The following is a 15,626-nucleotide window of genomic DNA, read 5'->3' on the forward strand; positions in this document are numbered from 1 at the left end:
AAAACAACACTGAAGCTTGTAGTGTGTGCCACTATTTTGAGCACTATAAAATTATATTGACAAAAGCAAAAAATGCATTTCTTATGCCGCTTTTAATAACTTGATGTTTCATCATTGGGCATTCTCTTAATATTGAATGCACGATTTCAAAACCATTTTTGCTATATAATGAGAATAGGAGTTGATTTAAGTAGGTTTGCATTTAAAGGTGAGATTATAGGTAGTGTTTTTTTCATTTTGCTTTGGTAGTGGAAGTACATAATATCTGCAAAAATGAATATTGAAGATGTGGAATAAGAGTCTTTTTGGGCTCAATGTTAACTTTGTTCCTCGCTCCACAGATGCTGCCAGATCTGCTGAACTACTTCAGCACTCTGTTTTTGTAAAATGTTTTCACAGTAGTTTCATTAATAGAATTGTTTCAGAATACATGGGTGTGGATTCTCTTTTGAAGTTGCATCAATAGACTGCAATATTTTTATAAAAAAGGCAAACTTATTAAGAATATTTAAACCTTCAACAACAAACTTCTCCATAATTTTTGCCTTGTCATTAATAAACCTGGACAACATTGCACATCTTTAACATGGAAACATAGGAGCAGAAAGGAGGATGTCAGTCAGCTTTTTGAGCCACTCTGCCATTCATCGTGATCATGGCTGATTATCCAGCTCAATACTGCTTGCTCCCTTTAATCTTTGATCCCATTCGCTCCAAGTGCTCTATCTAGCTATATCTACATTCAATGTTTTGGCATCAACTACTTCCTGTGGTGATGAGTTCCACAGGCTAACCACTCTTTGGGTGAAGAAATGTATCTTCATCTCCAACTGAATTGGTCCACCCCGAATCCTCAGACTGTGACCCTGGTTCTGGGCGCACTCACCACTGGGAACAATCTCCCTGCATCTACCCTGTCAGAATTTAATGCCTCTGAAATCCCTCCCTAATTGTCTGAACTCCATTGAAAACAATCCTAACCTAGTCAATCTCTTCTCTTATACATCAGTTCCACCAACCTGGAATCAGCCTGGTAAACTTTGCTGCACTCCCTTGAGAACAAGAGCATCCTTCCTCCGTAAAGGAAACCAAAACTGCACACCGTACTCTAGGTGTGGCTTCACCAAGGCCACTTGGTGTATAACTGCAGCAACACATTCCTGCTCCTGTACTTGCAACCTCCTGCAATGAAAACCAACATATCATTTGCTGCCTTTATCACATGCTGCATCTGCATGCTTACCTTCAGCGACTGGTGCAGAAGGACACTTTTGACTTCTATTGCTCAATGCTCTGCCTGGCATTGTACTCAACAGTAAGTTTCAGATTAGCTGCTTAGTCAGTGCAGACATAAATGATTTCAGCTGAGACAAAGGTGGGAGTATTTTCTTAGTTTAAATATTTCTAAGGGGCACATCATCTGAACTTGCTACTTCTGCCCATTATCACCAACTGTTGCTGCAAAGTCTACATGCAGAGTTTGGATAGGTAAATGTAAATTTGTTCAGGTATTGAGCTTGCCCTTGATATAGCATCCTTCTCCCTAAAATCAAATAATTTTCTAGGAGAAAGTGAGGTCTGGAGATCAGAGATGGAAATGTGTTGCTGGAAAAGCGCAGCAGGTCAGGCAGCATCTAGGGAACAGGAAAATCGACGTTTCGGGCATTAGAAGGGCTAATGCCCGAAACGTCGATTCTCCTGTTCCCTAGATGCTGCCTGACCTGCTGCGCTTTTCCGGCAACACATTTCCATCTCAAATAATTTTCTAGGCTTGCACGTGATGTATGAGCACTTGATTAAGTACCGGAGCGCTGCTGATGTCTGTGGAACTGCATTGAGAAGTTTGGAATTACAATACCTATTTAAGTGAAATTGTCACTAATTACTCAAAACTTACAAGAATAAAATGTTTGTAACAGGCCTTTTTTCTCAGAACCTGGTGTTTGTGCATTAGCATTTTTGATCAAAGCTGTAAAACATAATTTATCATCAAACTGGAGCATGCTTGTGAAGTCCTCATTTCTTCATGGTTAATGGATATAATTGAATGAATAGCATAAATTAACTGTGTAATATTAAAACAGTCCATTTTAAGTTAACAAGTGTTTTAATATCTTAAACTAAATATTTTGATGAAGGGAAAACCTGGTTACCTGAAAGTTCAGTTCTTATATGTTGCTTTTAAAGAAAATTGGATAAATAGTTCTAAGGGCTTGTATTTGAAATGTGCTGTTTTTGATTTGAAACTAATTTCAGCACTTTGTTATATCAGATATAAACTACTGACTCTTGTCTGTTATAAAGTTTGGAGCTGTAATTCTAATGCTAACATAGTAACATCAGTAAAATGATTTTTTCAATGCATGTTTATCAAACTAGAGTTATATTTTGTTGAAATAGGATGGCTCCTGAAGTTATCCTTGCCATGGATGAAGGACAGTATGATGGCAAAGTAGATGTTTGGTCCTTGGGAATTACATGCATTGAATTAGGTAAGTCACTGCAGTTTACAAAGTGTGAAGCGAGTGAGTCAGTGGTTAAATGCATTGCACATGTGAGGTTATCCACTTTTAGAAATTATCTGAAGGTTAGGCAATGGAGAAATAAAATCCACTCTGGGTGTCTTTGTACACAATCTGAAAGTGAGCATGCAATTGTGGCAGGGAGTGAAGGTGGCATATACTTTGTTGGCATTTATAGTGAGAAGATTCAAATAAAAGAGTGGAGGTGTCTTGCTGCAATTGTATCGGGCCTTGGTGGGACCACAGCTGGAGTATTGTGTACAGTTTTGGTCTGCTTAACAGGACTCGTGTTCTGGCCATAAAGGGAATGCAACAAAGGTTTATTGGAATGGCAGGACTGATGTACGAAGAAAGACTGGATTGTTTAGGACTATATTCACTGGAGTTTAGAAGAATAAGAGGGTTAACTCATAGAAACCTAATAAAATATGACACAACTAAATAGGGTAAATATAAGAATGATGTTCCTGATGACTGGGGAATCCAGACCCAGGGACCAGAGTATAAGAATACAGGTTAGCCATTTAGGACTGAGGTGAGAAGAGATTTCTGCATGCAGGGAGTTGTTAACCTGTGGAATTCTACCACAAAGCAGTTGATGCAAAGACATTAAATGCTTTCATTTAGGAGCTAAATATAGTTCTTGGGGCTAAGGGATCAAAAGGTATGGAGAAAAAGTGGGAACAGAGTACTGAGTGGTACTCAGCCATAATCATACTGAATGATGGAGCAGTCTCAAAGGGCTGAATGGCCTACTCCTACTTTGTTTCTGTAATTAAAATGGCTTGGAGAGAATGCTATAGTTACACAAAATAGAATAGGATGTGCTTGAAAACTTAGTGTTTAAAATGATTGAAATCATACTCTAAATTAAACTTTAACACTGAAAATTATAATTTGTTATTATCAGTTGTGAAATCTGATTACTTCTACCTTTGCCCACAGCGGAGCGAAAACCACCTTTGTTTAATATGAATGCAATGAGTGCCTTATATCATATAGCACAGAATGAGTCACCTGCTCTTCAGTCTAATGAATGGTGAGTACACGTTTGGAGGTCTGAGATTTTGTGTTGAAACAGATGTTTCTAAATCTAAATAGTTGCCAATTTAAGAAATACTTGTCAATCAATGAAGGTTTATCTTTAATCCTGACTGTTTAAACAGATTATCCGAAAATGCACTGCATAATCTTTAAATACTATTTGTATATTTTTGAAGATGTTAAGTGTTGAGGATTACATTTGTTTGAATGATTTTACTGTCTTTAAAAAGTATTGTATGACATTTACGTTGATTGTAAAAGACAAAATTGAATTCATTCAGACTAATGGCAGCATTGTAATAAATGCTGGAGTTTAAGCAGTCCAGTGGATAATTCCTACTGATTTTTAAAGTAAATATTTTATTTGACCATAGCATCTGTTATATAAAACTCTTAACATATTCATATTTTTCTGGAGTGAAGAAATTCTGATCATCTTAGTACTAAATGTTTGACCTCAATCCCAAAATTGTGCCTTGTGTTTTAGATTGCTCAGCCAACAGAAACAGCCCCAATGTCCACTCTATCAAGTGCCTTCCCAATGTTATATGTTTCAGTGAGATCACCTCTCTTTCTAAGGTCCAGAGAACTTGGGTTTAATTTACTCAGCCACTCATCACATGACAATACTGACACCCCAAGGAACAATCCAGTGAACATTTGCTATACTGCCTCCACAGTTAGAGATAATGGACTGGAGACTAAAACTGCATGCAGTATTCCAGATGTAATCTAACTGAAACCCAGAGCAATTGTAACAAGACCTCTTTATTCCTGTGCTTGACTTGCCTGTGATAAAGGTCAACATGTCATTTCCCTTACTAATTGCTTGCTACATCTGAAAGCCAACTTTGAATTCCTTGTACAAACACACCCGAGCTTTCCTAAACATTAACATTTACAAGCCTCATACGCTTTGAGAAAACCATATTCATCTCTTATATTCTTGCAACAAAACTAACCTCAATGATCCCCCTGCCACTCAACCCTTTTTCATACATTACACCCTCCTTCTCCTCCTCTTCCCCCCCCCCCCACCTCCCATTGTTTTCTTTATTCAGCAAACGTGGAAACTTATGTGGCTGTGCATAATGGGAAAATCATGTAAAGGCATAGACATCTAGAGCATGGAAACAGACCCTTTTGGTCCAACTTGTCCATGCTCACCAGATATCCTATGTATACCATTTGCCTGCCCATATCCCTAAACCCTTCCTATTCAATACCCATCCAGATGCCTTTTAAATGTTGTCATTGTACAACATCTCTTCCTGTGGCAGCTCATTCCATACATGTATGACCCTTTGTGTGGAAAGGTTGCCCCTTAGGTCCTTTTTAAATTTTTCCCCTCTCTCCCTAAACCCTCTGCCCTCTAGTTCTGGACTCCCCTACCCTGGGGAAAAGACTTTATCTATTTACTCTATCCATGCCCCTCATAATTTTACAAATTTTTATAAGTTCACCTCTCAGCCTCCGAAGCTCCAGGGAAAAACAGCCCCAGTCTATTTAGCCTCTCTCTATAGCTCAAACCGTCCAACTGTGGCATCATCCTTGTAAATCTTTTCTGAACCCTTTCAAGTTTCACGACATCCTTCCTATAACAAGGAGACCAGAATTGCACACACTATTCCAAAAGTGGCCTAACCAATGTCCTGTACAACCGCAATATGACGTCAACTCCTATAATTGATGCGCTGACTAATAAAGGCAAGCATACCAAATGCCGTCTTTACTATCCCACCTGAGACTCCACTTTCAAAGGAACTATGAACCTGCACTCCAAGGTCTCTTTGTTCAGCAACACTGCCCACTTACTATTAAGTGTATAAATCCTGTCCTGATTTGCTTTTCCAAAACGCAGCACCTCACATTTATCTAACTTAAACCCCATCTGATCAAGATCCTGTTGTACTCTGAGGTAATCTCCTTCGCTGTCCACTACATGTTATGCATGTTATTTTAATTCTGTCCGCATTCACTTAAGCCATCCTTCTTAAGATTTGTGATTGATGTTATGATAGGATTTTCAGCATTAATTCCCAACTTGTAACTTAAAGCGTTTTATGTCTAATTTTAGTTTAAATAAGAATATTGTTTTATTACTCCAGTATTTTTCTTTTCAAGCAAATACATTACGGTCATTCTGAAAATGTTTTTAATTTTTTATCTAATTCGCATGAATTGGCCTGATTCACATTGAAGTCTTATTAATTTAAGCATACCAGAGGATTCCAACATCTATAACTTTTGCAATTTTGGGTTTAGGGACTAGTTTACTGCTTAACTTTCCTCCTCTGAACCTCACTTAACATATTACTTTAAACACTTACAATAAAATCTTTTCACAGAAATTTGAGCCTGAATGTTTGTCATCAATGCTTTCAGGCTTTTATTTTTCCATTAATCCTATTGACCTTCTGTACATCTAAATTTTTGGTGACGATTAAAGTTTATTTCTGTTTATCATAGTTATATATTTTTTTGTACTTCGTATACGTTACTTTATTTTCATTCCAACTGGTATAGGATTCTTTGTTTTTAGCAGTCTTATGAATGTTTTAGTGTTTTTGTATAGATTGATATAGATAGAGCTTAGATTGAGCGAAAAACTATCTAGCTAAAGAGATGGTGCAGGAGGGATGGCTTTAGATTCTTGGATCACTGGGTCTGTTTCTGGAGAGATGGAACAATTCAGACTGGTTGTACTTCAATCACAATGGGGACACCATTCTTGTGGTGAGCAGGTGGGGGTAGTGGGCAGCAAGTGCTATTAGCAGGGGTTTAAACGATTTTGGCAGGGTGATGGAATACAGAATGGAAGTGAGAAATGGGGTGTACATCGACAAATGGAGAGGAAAATTCAAGTCTGTCTGGAAAGCAGAGCATATATAATCCAGTAACATGGGAGCAAGGCTGGAAGGCATTTATTTTAATGCATGGAGTCTTTTACATTAGAAGAATTGAAGGTGCTGACTAATGTGTAGAGTAATTATATTATTATTATCATCATGAGACAATTGAAGGGGCACAGGTGTAGATAGAGGCACACCTGTAGATGTATGGTATTTGAATTAACAGAAGGCATTTGAAAGCATGCCACAAAGGCTATTGCAGAAGGTAAATGCTCAGAATGTAGGAGTGACATTAGTACGGATGTAAGACACGCTGGCTGGCAGAAAATAAAGAATGCATGAATGGATCTTTGTCTGATTGGCAAGGTTTGTCAGAGTCCCAATGAGGCCTCCCATTTTTACAGTTTGCATTAATGACAGATGAGGGGGAAAAAGGCATTTAGCTAAGTTCCCAGATGACACCATAATAAGTAGGAAAGTAAAGTAGGAAGATGTTGAATTTGCAGAAAGGTATCGATCGGTTAAGTGAGTGGGCAAAAATGTGGCAGATGGAGTCTAATGTGGGAAAATGTGGATTTGTTCACTTTGGCAGGTAGGACAGTGTGCTACTTAAATGAGGAACAATTGTAGACCTCTGAGGTACAACCTAATTTAGGTGTTTTAGTGCATGGGTCTCGAAAGGTTTTTATATGCAGATGCAGCCCATAATCAAGATAGCTAATGGGATGCTTTCCTTTATTATGAGAGGAATTGGACATAAAAGTTAGAATGTTATCTTTAGTTATACAGGGCATTGGTGAGACCACTTCTTGAATAATCTGTTCCTTAAATAATGAGACTAAGATTGCAATGTAAATGCACTGGAGGTTTTGAGGATGTGAACTAGACTATCTTAAAGGAGGGGTGTTTTGACTAAAGTGCACAAGATCTTGAATTGTCTTGACAAGGTGAATGTGAAAAAGATGTTTCCTTTTATGGATGAATCCAGAACCAGAGGATACTGTCTTAAAAGTTTAGGACAGATATGTGGAGAAACCTTTTCCCTGAGGGTTATGCAAGTTTAGAACTGCCACAGAAGATGAAGCTAGTAGATTCTTGTTATATAGGGGAATCGGGGGGGCATTGAAGGAGACTGAAATATGGAATTCAAAATATTAGAGATCAACCACGATCTTAATGAATCATGAGGTATGCTTGAGGGGCCGAATAGCCCACTTCTGCTATTTCATGTTAAATATGCAGGTCAGCAAAATGTGTTACCATTTAATTTTGATTATTTTAAACGATTTGTGATGATAAAAGTTATAAATTATGATGCTTTTTTTCTTCACCTTTGATATAGCAAAACCATAAGCGTGCTTCTAGTTCACGGTGCACAAATCAATGCAATTTATTTTTCAGTTTATCGGTGAAAGTTTAGTTTCAATGTAGAAGAAATGAAGTCTTTTTAAAGTGTTGCCATATCAGAAACAAAGTAGAAAGGCAGCACATTTTTATTTGTAAATTTGAATACTTGGAAAGATTATTTTTAAAATCCAAGTGCTGTATGCCAGTCTGGCTCCTTCCCAGAATTTGATTATTGTGCATCTTAATTAGTTCTTGCAGACATCTAATTCATGATTCAGCAGACAAACAAAGCCAAAAGGTCACTACTTCTCTTGTTTTTGGTTCCAAATTCCTAAACTTTTAGACCAACCAATGTCATTTATTGTTCATGATAACAAGAGTTCAGAGACAGTATGTTCCTGTTATAGTGAAGGGCAAGGCTGGTAGGTTAGGGAATACTGCATTCCTAAAGAAATTGAGGTATTGGTCAAGAAAAAGGAGGCATATGTCAGGTATAGATAAGAGATCGAATGAATCCCTAGAAGGGTATGAAGGCAGTAGGATATACTTTTAAGAGCGATATCAGGAGGTTAAAAAGGGGACATGTAATAGCTTTGGCAAATAGGGTTAAAGAGAATCCAAAGGGATTCTACAATTATATTAAGGACAAAAGGCTAACAAGGCAGCGAATGGGGCCTCTGAAAGCTCAGCAAAGCAGCCTGTGTGTCGAACCAGAGGAGATGGGAGAGATACTAAACAAGTATTTTGCATCAATGTTTATTGTGGCGAAGGAAATTGAAGATACAGCATGTGTGGACATCCTGAAAAATGTCCAAATTACAGAGGAGGTAATGCTGAATGTCTTAAAAAGCATAAACGTGGATAAATCTCTGGGCCGTGATTAAGTGTACCCTAGAATTCTGGGAAGTGACTGAAAAGATTGCTGGGTCCCTTGCTGAGACATTTATATCATCAATAGCCACAGGTGAGGTGCTGGAAGACTGGAGGTTGGCTAATGTTGTGCTACTATTTAAGGAAAGTGTTAAGGAAAAGCCAAGGAACTGTAGACCTGTGAGGTTGACATTGGTTGTGGGCAAGTTGTTGGCGGGAATCCTGAGGGACAGTGTTTACATGTATTTGGAAAGGTAAGGACTGATTCAGGTTAGTCAACATGACTTTGTTCGTGGGAAATAGTGTCTCCCTAAGTGGATTGAGTTTTTTGAAGAAGTAACAAAGATTGATCTGGGCAGAGTGGTGGATGTGATCTTTATGAACTTCAGTGAGGCATTCGACATGGTTCCTCATGGTAGACTGGTTAGCAAGATTAGATTACATGGAATACAGGGAGAACTAGCTATTTGGGTTCAGAACTGGCTAAAAGGGAAAAGACAGAGGGTGGTGGCGGAGGCTGTTACCAGTGGTGTGCAACAAGGATCGGTGCTGGATCCACTGCTTTTTGTCATTTATATAAATGATTTAGATGTGAACGTAAGAAGTAATGTTAGTAAGTTTGCAAATGACACCAAAATTGGACGTGTAGCAGACACAGAAGGAGGTCATCTCTTCGTACAGTGGGATCTTGATCAGATGGACTAATGGGTTGAGGAGTGGCAGATAACTGAGGTGCTGCATTTTGGAAAGGCAAATCAGAGCAGCACTTATACACTTAATAGTAAGGTCCTGGAAAGTGCTGCAGAACAAAGGGGCGTTGGAGTGCAGGTTCATAGCTCTTTGAAAGTGGTGTCACAGGTAGATAGGATAGCCAAGAAGGCATATGGTATGCTTTTCTTTATTGGCCAATATAGGAGTTGGGAGGTCATGTTGTGGCTGTACAGAACGATGATGAGCCTGTTATTAGAATACTACATGCAATTCTCGTCTTCCTGCTATAGGAAGGATGTTGTAAAACTTGAAAGGGTTAAGAAAAGCTTTACAAGGATGTTGCCAGAGTTGGAGGGCTTGAGCTACAGGAGAGGCTGAATAGGCTGGGGCTATTTTGACTGGAGCATTGGAGCCTGAGAGGCAACATTAGAGATTTATAAAACCATGAGGGCCATGGATAGGGAAAATGGACAACTTATCTTCCCTGTGGTAGGGGAGCCCAGAATTAACAGGCATAGGTTTAAGGTGAGAAGGGAAAGATATAAAAGGGACCTGAGGGGCAACGTTTTCATGCAGAATGTGATGCATGTATGATATGAGTTGCCAGAGGAATGGTGAAGGCTAGTACGATTACAGCATTTTAAAAGGCATCTGGATCAGTACAAAAATAGGAAGGGTTTACAGGGATTTGGGCTAAATACTGGCAAATGGGACTATATAGGCTATCTGGTCAGCATGGACAAGTTGGACTGAAGGGTCTGTTTCCATGCTGCATATCTCTGACTCTATCTAAATGCTTTATGCTGCAACAGTGCAATAGTTTGAATGGTCTGAAAGCATACTAATCTCCCGTATAGAGTTTTAACCTTACAGGTATTCACCAAAAAAATCATCATTTTGTGAAAGTTGTTTGCTGTATTTCTGAAGTGTAGTTAGTGCTGTAATATTGGAAACACAGCAGCCAAACTGTACACAGCCAGGACCCACAAGCAGAAATGTGATAATCACTAGATGATTTGTTTTAACAATGATGACAAAGGGGTAACTATCACCCTTACCATTGGAACATTTGGATCCATTTGACTGGGGCTGTTTCGGGCATCTGCTTAATGTTATTTCCAAAATACTACATTTCATACAGTGCAATACACTTGGAAGTGAAAGTGCTTGCTTGAAATTAGTTTGTAATAATTTCCAGTTATGTTTTATACACTGCTGTGAACTGCAATCATTTTGTCCCAAACATGAATGGCAAATATACAGTAAATCAACAAATCTGCCATGAGTATATGACCATGGATCATAAGTGGTTCTTATTTGCTGAGATTATACTGTCCTTCCAGCTCAGTGAGCTAATTTACATCCATAGCATCAACTTGAGCTACAAATCTTCTCAAAAATCATTATACTGTCCCGTTATTATAGAATGCCAAATGTTTGAGCTTTTTGTTATAGATTGGGTATTTTTATCAATAACAATATTATTGTGATAAATATAAATGTTTGTACAATCTATGTAAAGTATCAATGACAATTTCCAAGTCAAAAATTTGTGGGCTAACTCAACTATGTTGTGAAACATTTTACTGAACAGACTTTATATAAGTTTGACACTCACTGAATTGTTTTGTATGTTTTTCCCCAGGTCTGACTACTTTCGAAACTTTGTAGACTCATGTCTTCAGAAAATTCCTCAAGACAGACCCACTTCAGAGGAACTTCTCAAAGTCAGTAAGATTCTGTAATCCGTGCAAATCTATTACTGATTTCTTAAGCTATATTCTATTAATCAAAGAATTTTGACTTTTTAAAAATTTGATAACATTAGCTATTCTGCAGAAATTTAATTAGGCTAAATGATATATTTGAAGTTGTACCAATATTGAGAGTTGGGGCAGAACATACAAGATGCAGAACGATTGAAACCCAGGTATTCCCCTCTGTAGCCTAATACAGTATACTAGTTTATCCCAGTAGAATATAATTGAAAAATCACCTTTTGTGTTTTGTGTGGAATTAGTTCTAGATATTCTGTTGAGTTTTTATAAGACACTTTTGAGAAGGGATCTTTAGAAACTGAGATTGAAAGTCAGAAAAGCAACCCTTTTGGGTGTCTTAAAATCAAAACAAGGAGTTTCCATATAATTGTGATAGTTTTTCATCTGAAGTCATGATTTATTGTGATTTCACTTTGATGCACACTAAGTAGCATTTCTGACTTCAGAGCCTACAATTCACATTTGAGAACTTGGGCTATTTTGTAATGACTATATTCTGCATGTTTCTTCAAATTCTTTGCATGACAGTTTCATGTTCTGTTCTTTGAGTATTAATCTCTTCAAATGTTTTATATTGCATTTTGAATAAAAACCAGCATAAGGTAGTAGATGTACGTATTGCACTGGCAACCGGAAAAAGTCCTTTGGAGTTAAGTGAAAAATTAATTCCAAAGTCAAGAATAAATACATGACTGTTGAAAATAGCAATACTTCATATGCATTTTCTCTGTGGATTAATTGAATTAATTGAGGTTGTTGATTTAAGAGATTGTTGGATTAATAAACAGATGAATTGAAGAAAGCGAAAAGTTGAAGCAATATACAAATATTTTTCTTAGAACTTTGGCCTGATTATTACTCAAATTTGTTATTAGTGCGATAGTTCCTCTTCATGAGGGGCATTAGATTCATGAGGGGCATTGTTAATTTTTTGTGACTTGATGTAAAATGTTGGCAAATAATTCTGGCAACTTTTGATTCCTCACCAGTGCTGACTTTTTAATTGTTGACCTTTAAATAATTAGCTGCTAGTACTCCATGCAGTAATTTTTTTTTCTGTGGAGTATTAACTTCTTAAGTATGTTCTTTTTGCACAAATGATTACCAGTTCTAGATTTTGGTGCAGAAAGTAATGCTGCTAATTTTGGCAGTTTAAGAATGTACTCAAGTGAATGAACTTTATGCTTTCCCTTTCAAGTCTACCATTTTTTGCAAACCAAACCATATTTGATATCTTTATTGTTCACCTATTCATCTGAATAACACAATGGCTTGGAATACAATCAGTGGTAAATCATTTGAGACTTTTTTTTTAAAAAAAACATATGTACTTTTCCTTCCCCAAGCTTTTATTTGGGGTAATTGCGTAATGCCTCAGTTCAATTTAAGTGTCTTTAACGAAGATGTGAAACCAAAACCAAACTATTTTACTTGCTGTGAGAAAGCTATTGAGAGCAGAGCAAATTGAGAGGTGATATTCTAGGAGGATTGTTATCAGGAATGTCCCGGCTTGGCAGAAAACAAGGGTTCAGAGAAGATGCAGTTGTTCTCATCCAACACAGCAGGTAAAAGCTGACATCAAAGGGCATAGAACTTAAGAGTCTTGAAAATAAATTAGAAAATTGTGGAATAATGCTATGACTGATCTGAATTTGAATATTCCTACAATTGAATATATGGTCAATTCTGAAATTATTGGATGAGTTCATTCTTCAGAATTTCTTCTGCTTTTAAAGTTAAATGCAAGACCAATGGTAGTGACTAGTTATATTTGGCAGGATTGTAAAAATTGTTATCCTGATACTTTATTATAACTTGTCACATCTGTTCAATTTGTAGCATGCTTTTGTTATTAGAGAACGCCCTGAAACAGTGTTAATAGATTTGATCCAGCGGACAAAAGATGCTGTCAGAGAGCTCGATAACCTCCAATATAGAAAGATGAAGAAAATCCTTTTTCAGGAAGCACATAATGGGCCTGCAGTTGAAGCCCAAGAGGAAGAGGAGGTATGAAAGATTTGGGTGATCATAATTATTGTTTTATTTTGAATAGATCAATGTTGTGAACAGAGGTTCTGTATTTTAATTTGAAGAAAATTGTCATTTGTTTCCTTGAATTTTTTGATATTACAATACTTTTTTTTATTTCACAAAAGCTGGAAGTCTATTTGTGACACAAATCTGAGCATCCTGATATATGTTAAATTACTGTTGTGTTAATTTAAAAGTTGTAGAATTCTCTTTTGGATTTGTCTACTTTAGTAAATTACAGAGAGTAGGATGGCTTCAGATTTAATGTGTTTCAACAAATATTGTATGTTCCTAGTTAATGTAAATGATTTTTACTTGACAAAAAGGCATGCTTTGTTGTCAGATATAGTTTGGTTGTTCTCTTTAGTCTGTTATAAATTCAAAATACAGTTTTGGTAGCTATAATGGTTATTGCGTTCTAATATTCTTATCTTCTACCTCAAAGGAACCTGAACATAGTGTTGGTAGAACGGGCACAGTTAACAGCGTGGGGAGTAATCAATCGATACCAAGCATGTCTATCAGTGCTAGTAGCCAAAGCAGTAGTGTCAATAGTCTTCCAGATGCTTCGGATGATAATAGTGAGATTGCCATGATGCAGGAGGGAGATCATACAGTGATGTCAAATAGCTCTGTTATTCATCTAAAGCCAGTAAGTCTTTTTTCCCTCAATTCACTTTACTTAGAATGCATGTAGATATTTTGCATATTCTGAATATTGGGTGTAATGGAAACATTTTTGGATGTCTTTGAAAAATCAGTGTTTATACATTTCTGCACAAGTGTAGAATAATCAAATATTTTTTTCAAAAGCAAGTTGAAGGTTTTCTCAAAAGGTTTACAAGTTGAATTAAGGCGGTGTTTCTTTCAATTAAGCTACACTGAAAAATTGGAAACTAACAATTAATGCTATGCCTTAAAGGGAAATAATCAGTAATACGTATAGGATCACTTAACATTGTTTTGTTTTCATATGTGCCACTCAACCAGGTTTTTGTTTTTAACTAAAGTTACATCTGTATCTTCTTTCTTTGATTTACTTCATTGGTGTGTACATACCTAAGGTTTTGTGCAAAAACAGTTCAAATGTTTACTCAATCTAACCAATGACTTTGACCAAGCGATTGGAGTAAATTGTGTGACTGGGTGCTTTTTTTCTGTTCATTAAATTGACAGAATGCACTGAAATAGATCTTCCTCAACCCTGGCCAAAATATGAAGTTTTTTTAATCTGTACAACTTTTACCTGGGTCACTTTAATTTTGTTGAACATTACTCTACTCAGATGAAGGCAGTAATGGAAAGTTTTTGTTGCAATATGTGAAGCCAACCTGAATATAATCTAGGATTTTGCCATCATTTTCTGAACTAATTGATAATATTTATTCTCTAGGTCAAACAAGTAAAAATGGTAGCATTGATTAAGTGTGAATGTAGCCTCTGCCAGCTTTACAAAAAAAAAATCAACTTGCACTACCAAATTCCAGTTCAAGCTGCTGCTCAACACTCTTCCTCACTTGGTATTGTTTGTAGTTGGTTATGATTCTCTACTTATGTTCATAGTTTCAAAACTGCATTGTCTAATCAAGTAACTAAAGGTGTAATTCAGTGTGAGGATGTAAAAGCAATATTAATTTTATCACTGTCCCAGTAAAGTAGTTCTTTCTATTGCCTGAGATCAATGGTTCATTAAATCTGGCTTGAGACAAAACTTGCAGTCTCAGCAAAATCTTCAACACCTGAATACTTGCACTCATTCATTCTGCCATCTTAACCTTCCTTACACACTAACATTATCTCCCCAAGGCTCAAGAACCTGAGTGCAGAAGTCTTCCACCCTCCATTCCATCCCACTAAATTACTCCATCCTCACTTCATGCTATAAATGAGGCAAACTGATGGACCACTTAGTGTCTGTATTTGAACCTACAGTTACATGTCTGCTTTATTTTGAATTATTCTCATTCCATCTTTATTGTGTAGTTTTTATTCCATTCCTTCCCCTTTCCTGATAAGAAGTAATTGTATCTGTGAAGATGGATATATGCTGAGCTTTTTTCCTAACAGCTTATTGCTCAACATCCTGTAAACAATGTGCTAATCTCATCAACCCAGTGCAAACTTCAAGCATAAATTCTTGCTATTTTAGACAAGTACAGGGATGAATTGCTGTGAGCTGTTTCTATGCAGTACAGTCTTCCAGTCCAGTTATTTTGACATTTATGCTCTACATGAGACACTAACTGCAACTCCATTTTTCCTCATAACTCCTGAACATCTACAGCCTTAAGGTAGAAGTACCACTTTCACCTTCCTGTAATTCATTACCGCAATGATTTTCAAATTTTCTTAGCTGCTCCTTTAGCAGTTTTCTGATGTTTGAAATAGCTCTCTCTTCCTTTTTCTGTCCCTGCCCTTGCAGTGGCCCTTTCCCTGCAGCCTCCTTTCCTTGTCTGTGCCCTTGCAGCGGC

At 37.0% G+C, this 15,626-nt stretch overlaps 1 protein-coding gene across 3 annotated transcripts in view; it reads left to right on the forward strand.

The window, feature by feature from the left end:
* The window catches only part of taok1a (TAO kinase 1a), a 174,116-nt gene that overhangs the window by 120,001 nt on the left and 38,489 nt on the right, over positions 1-15,626 (forward strand). For all 3 annotated transcript variants that reach the window (XM_043718405.1, XM_043718406.1, XM_043718404.1), the window contains exons 8-12: positions 2,401-2,492; positions 3,468-3,561; positions 10,992-11,073; positions 12,964-13,131; positions 13,601-13,807. In XM_043718405.1, coding sequence (XP_043574340.1) covers positions 2,401-2,492; positions 3,468-3,561; positions 10,992-11,073; positions 12,964-13,131; positions 13,601-13,807 — 643 coding nt within the window. The remainder of the gene's footprint in view (positions 1-2,400; positions 2,493-3,467; positions 3,562-10,991; positions 11,074-12,963; positions 13,132-13,600; positions 13,808-15,626) is intronic.

The sequence above is a fragment of the Chiloscyllium plagiosum genome, chromosome 28 (genome assembly GCF_004010195.1).
Source record: "Chiloscyllium plagiosum isolate BGI_BamShark_2017 chromosome 28, ASM401019v2, whole genome shotgun sequence".
Taxonomy (NCBI): Eukaryota; Metazoa; Chordata; class Chondrichthyes; order Orectolobiformes; family Hemiscylliidae; genus Chiloscyllium; species Chiloscyllium plagiosum.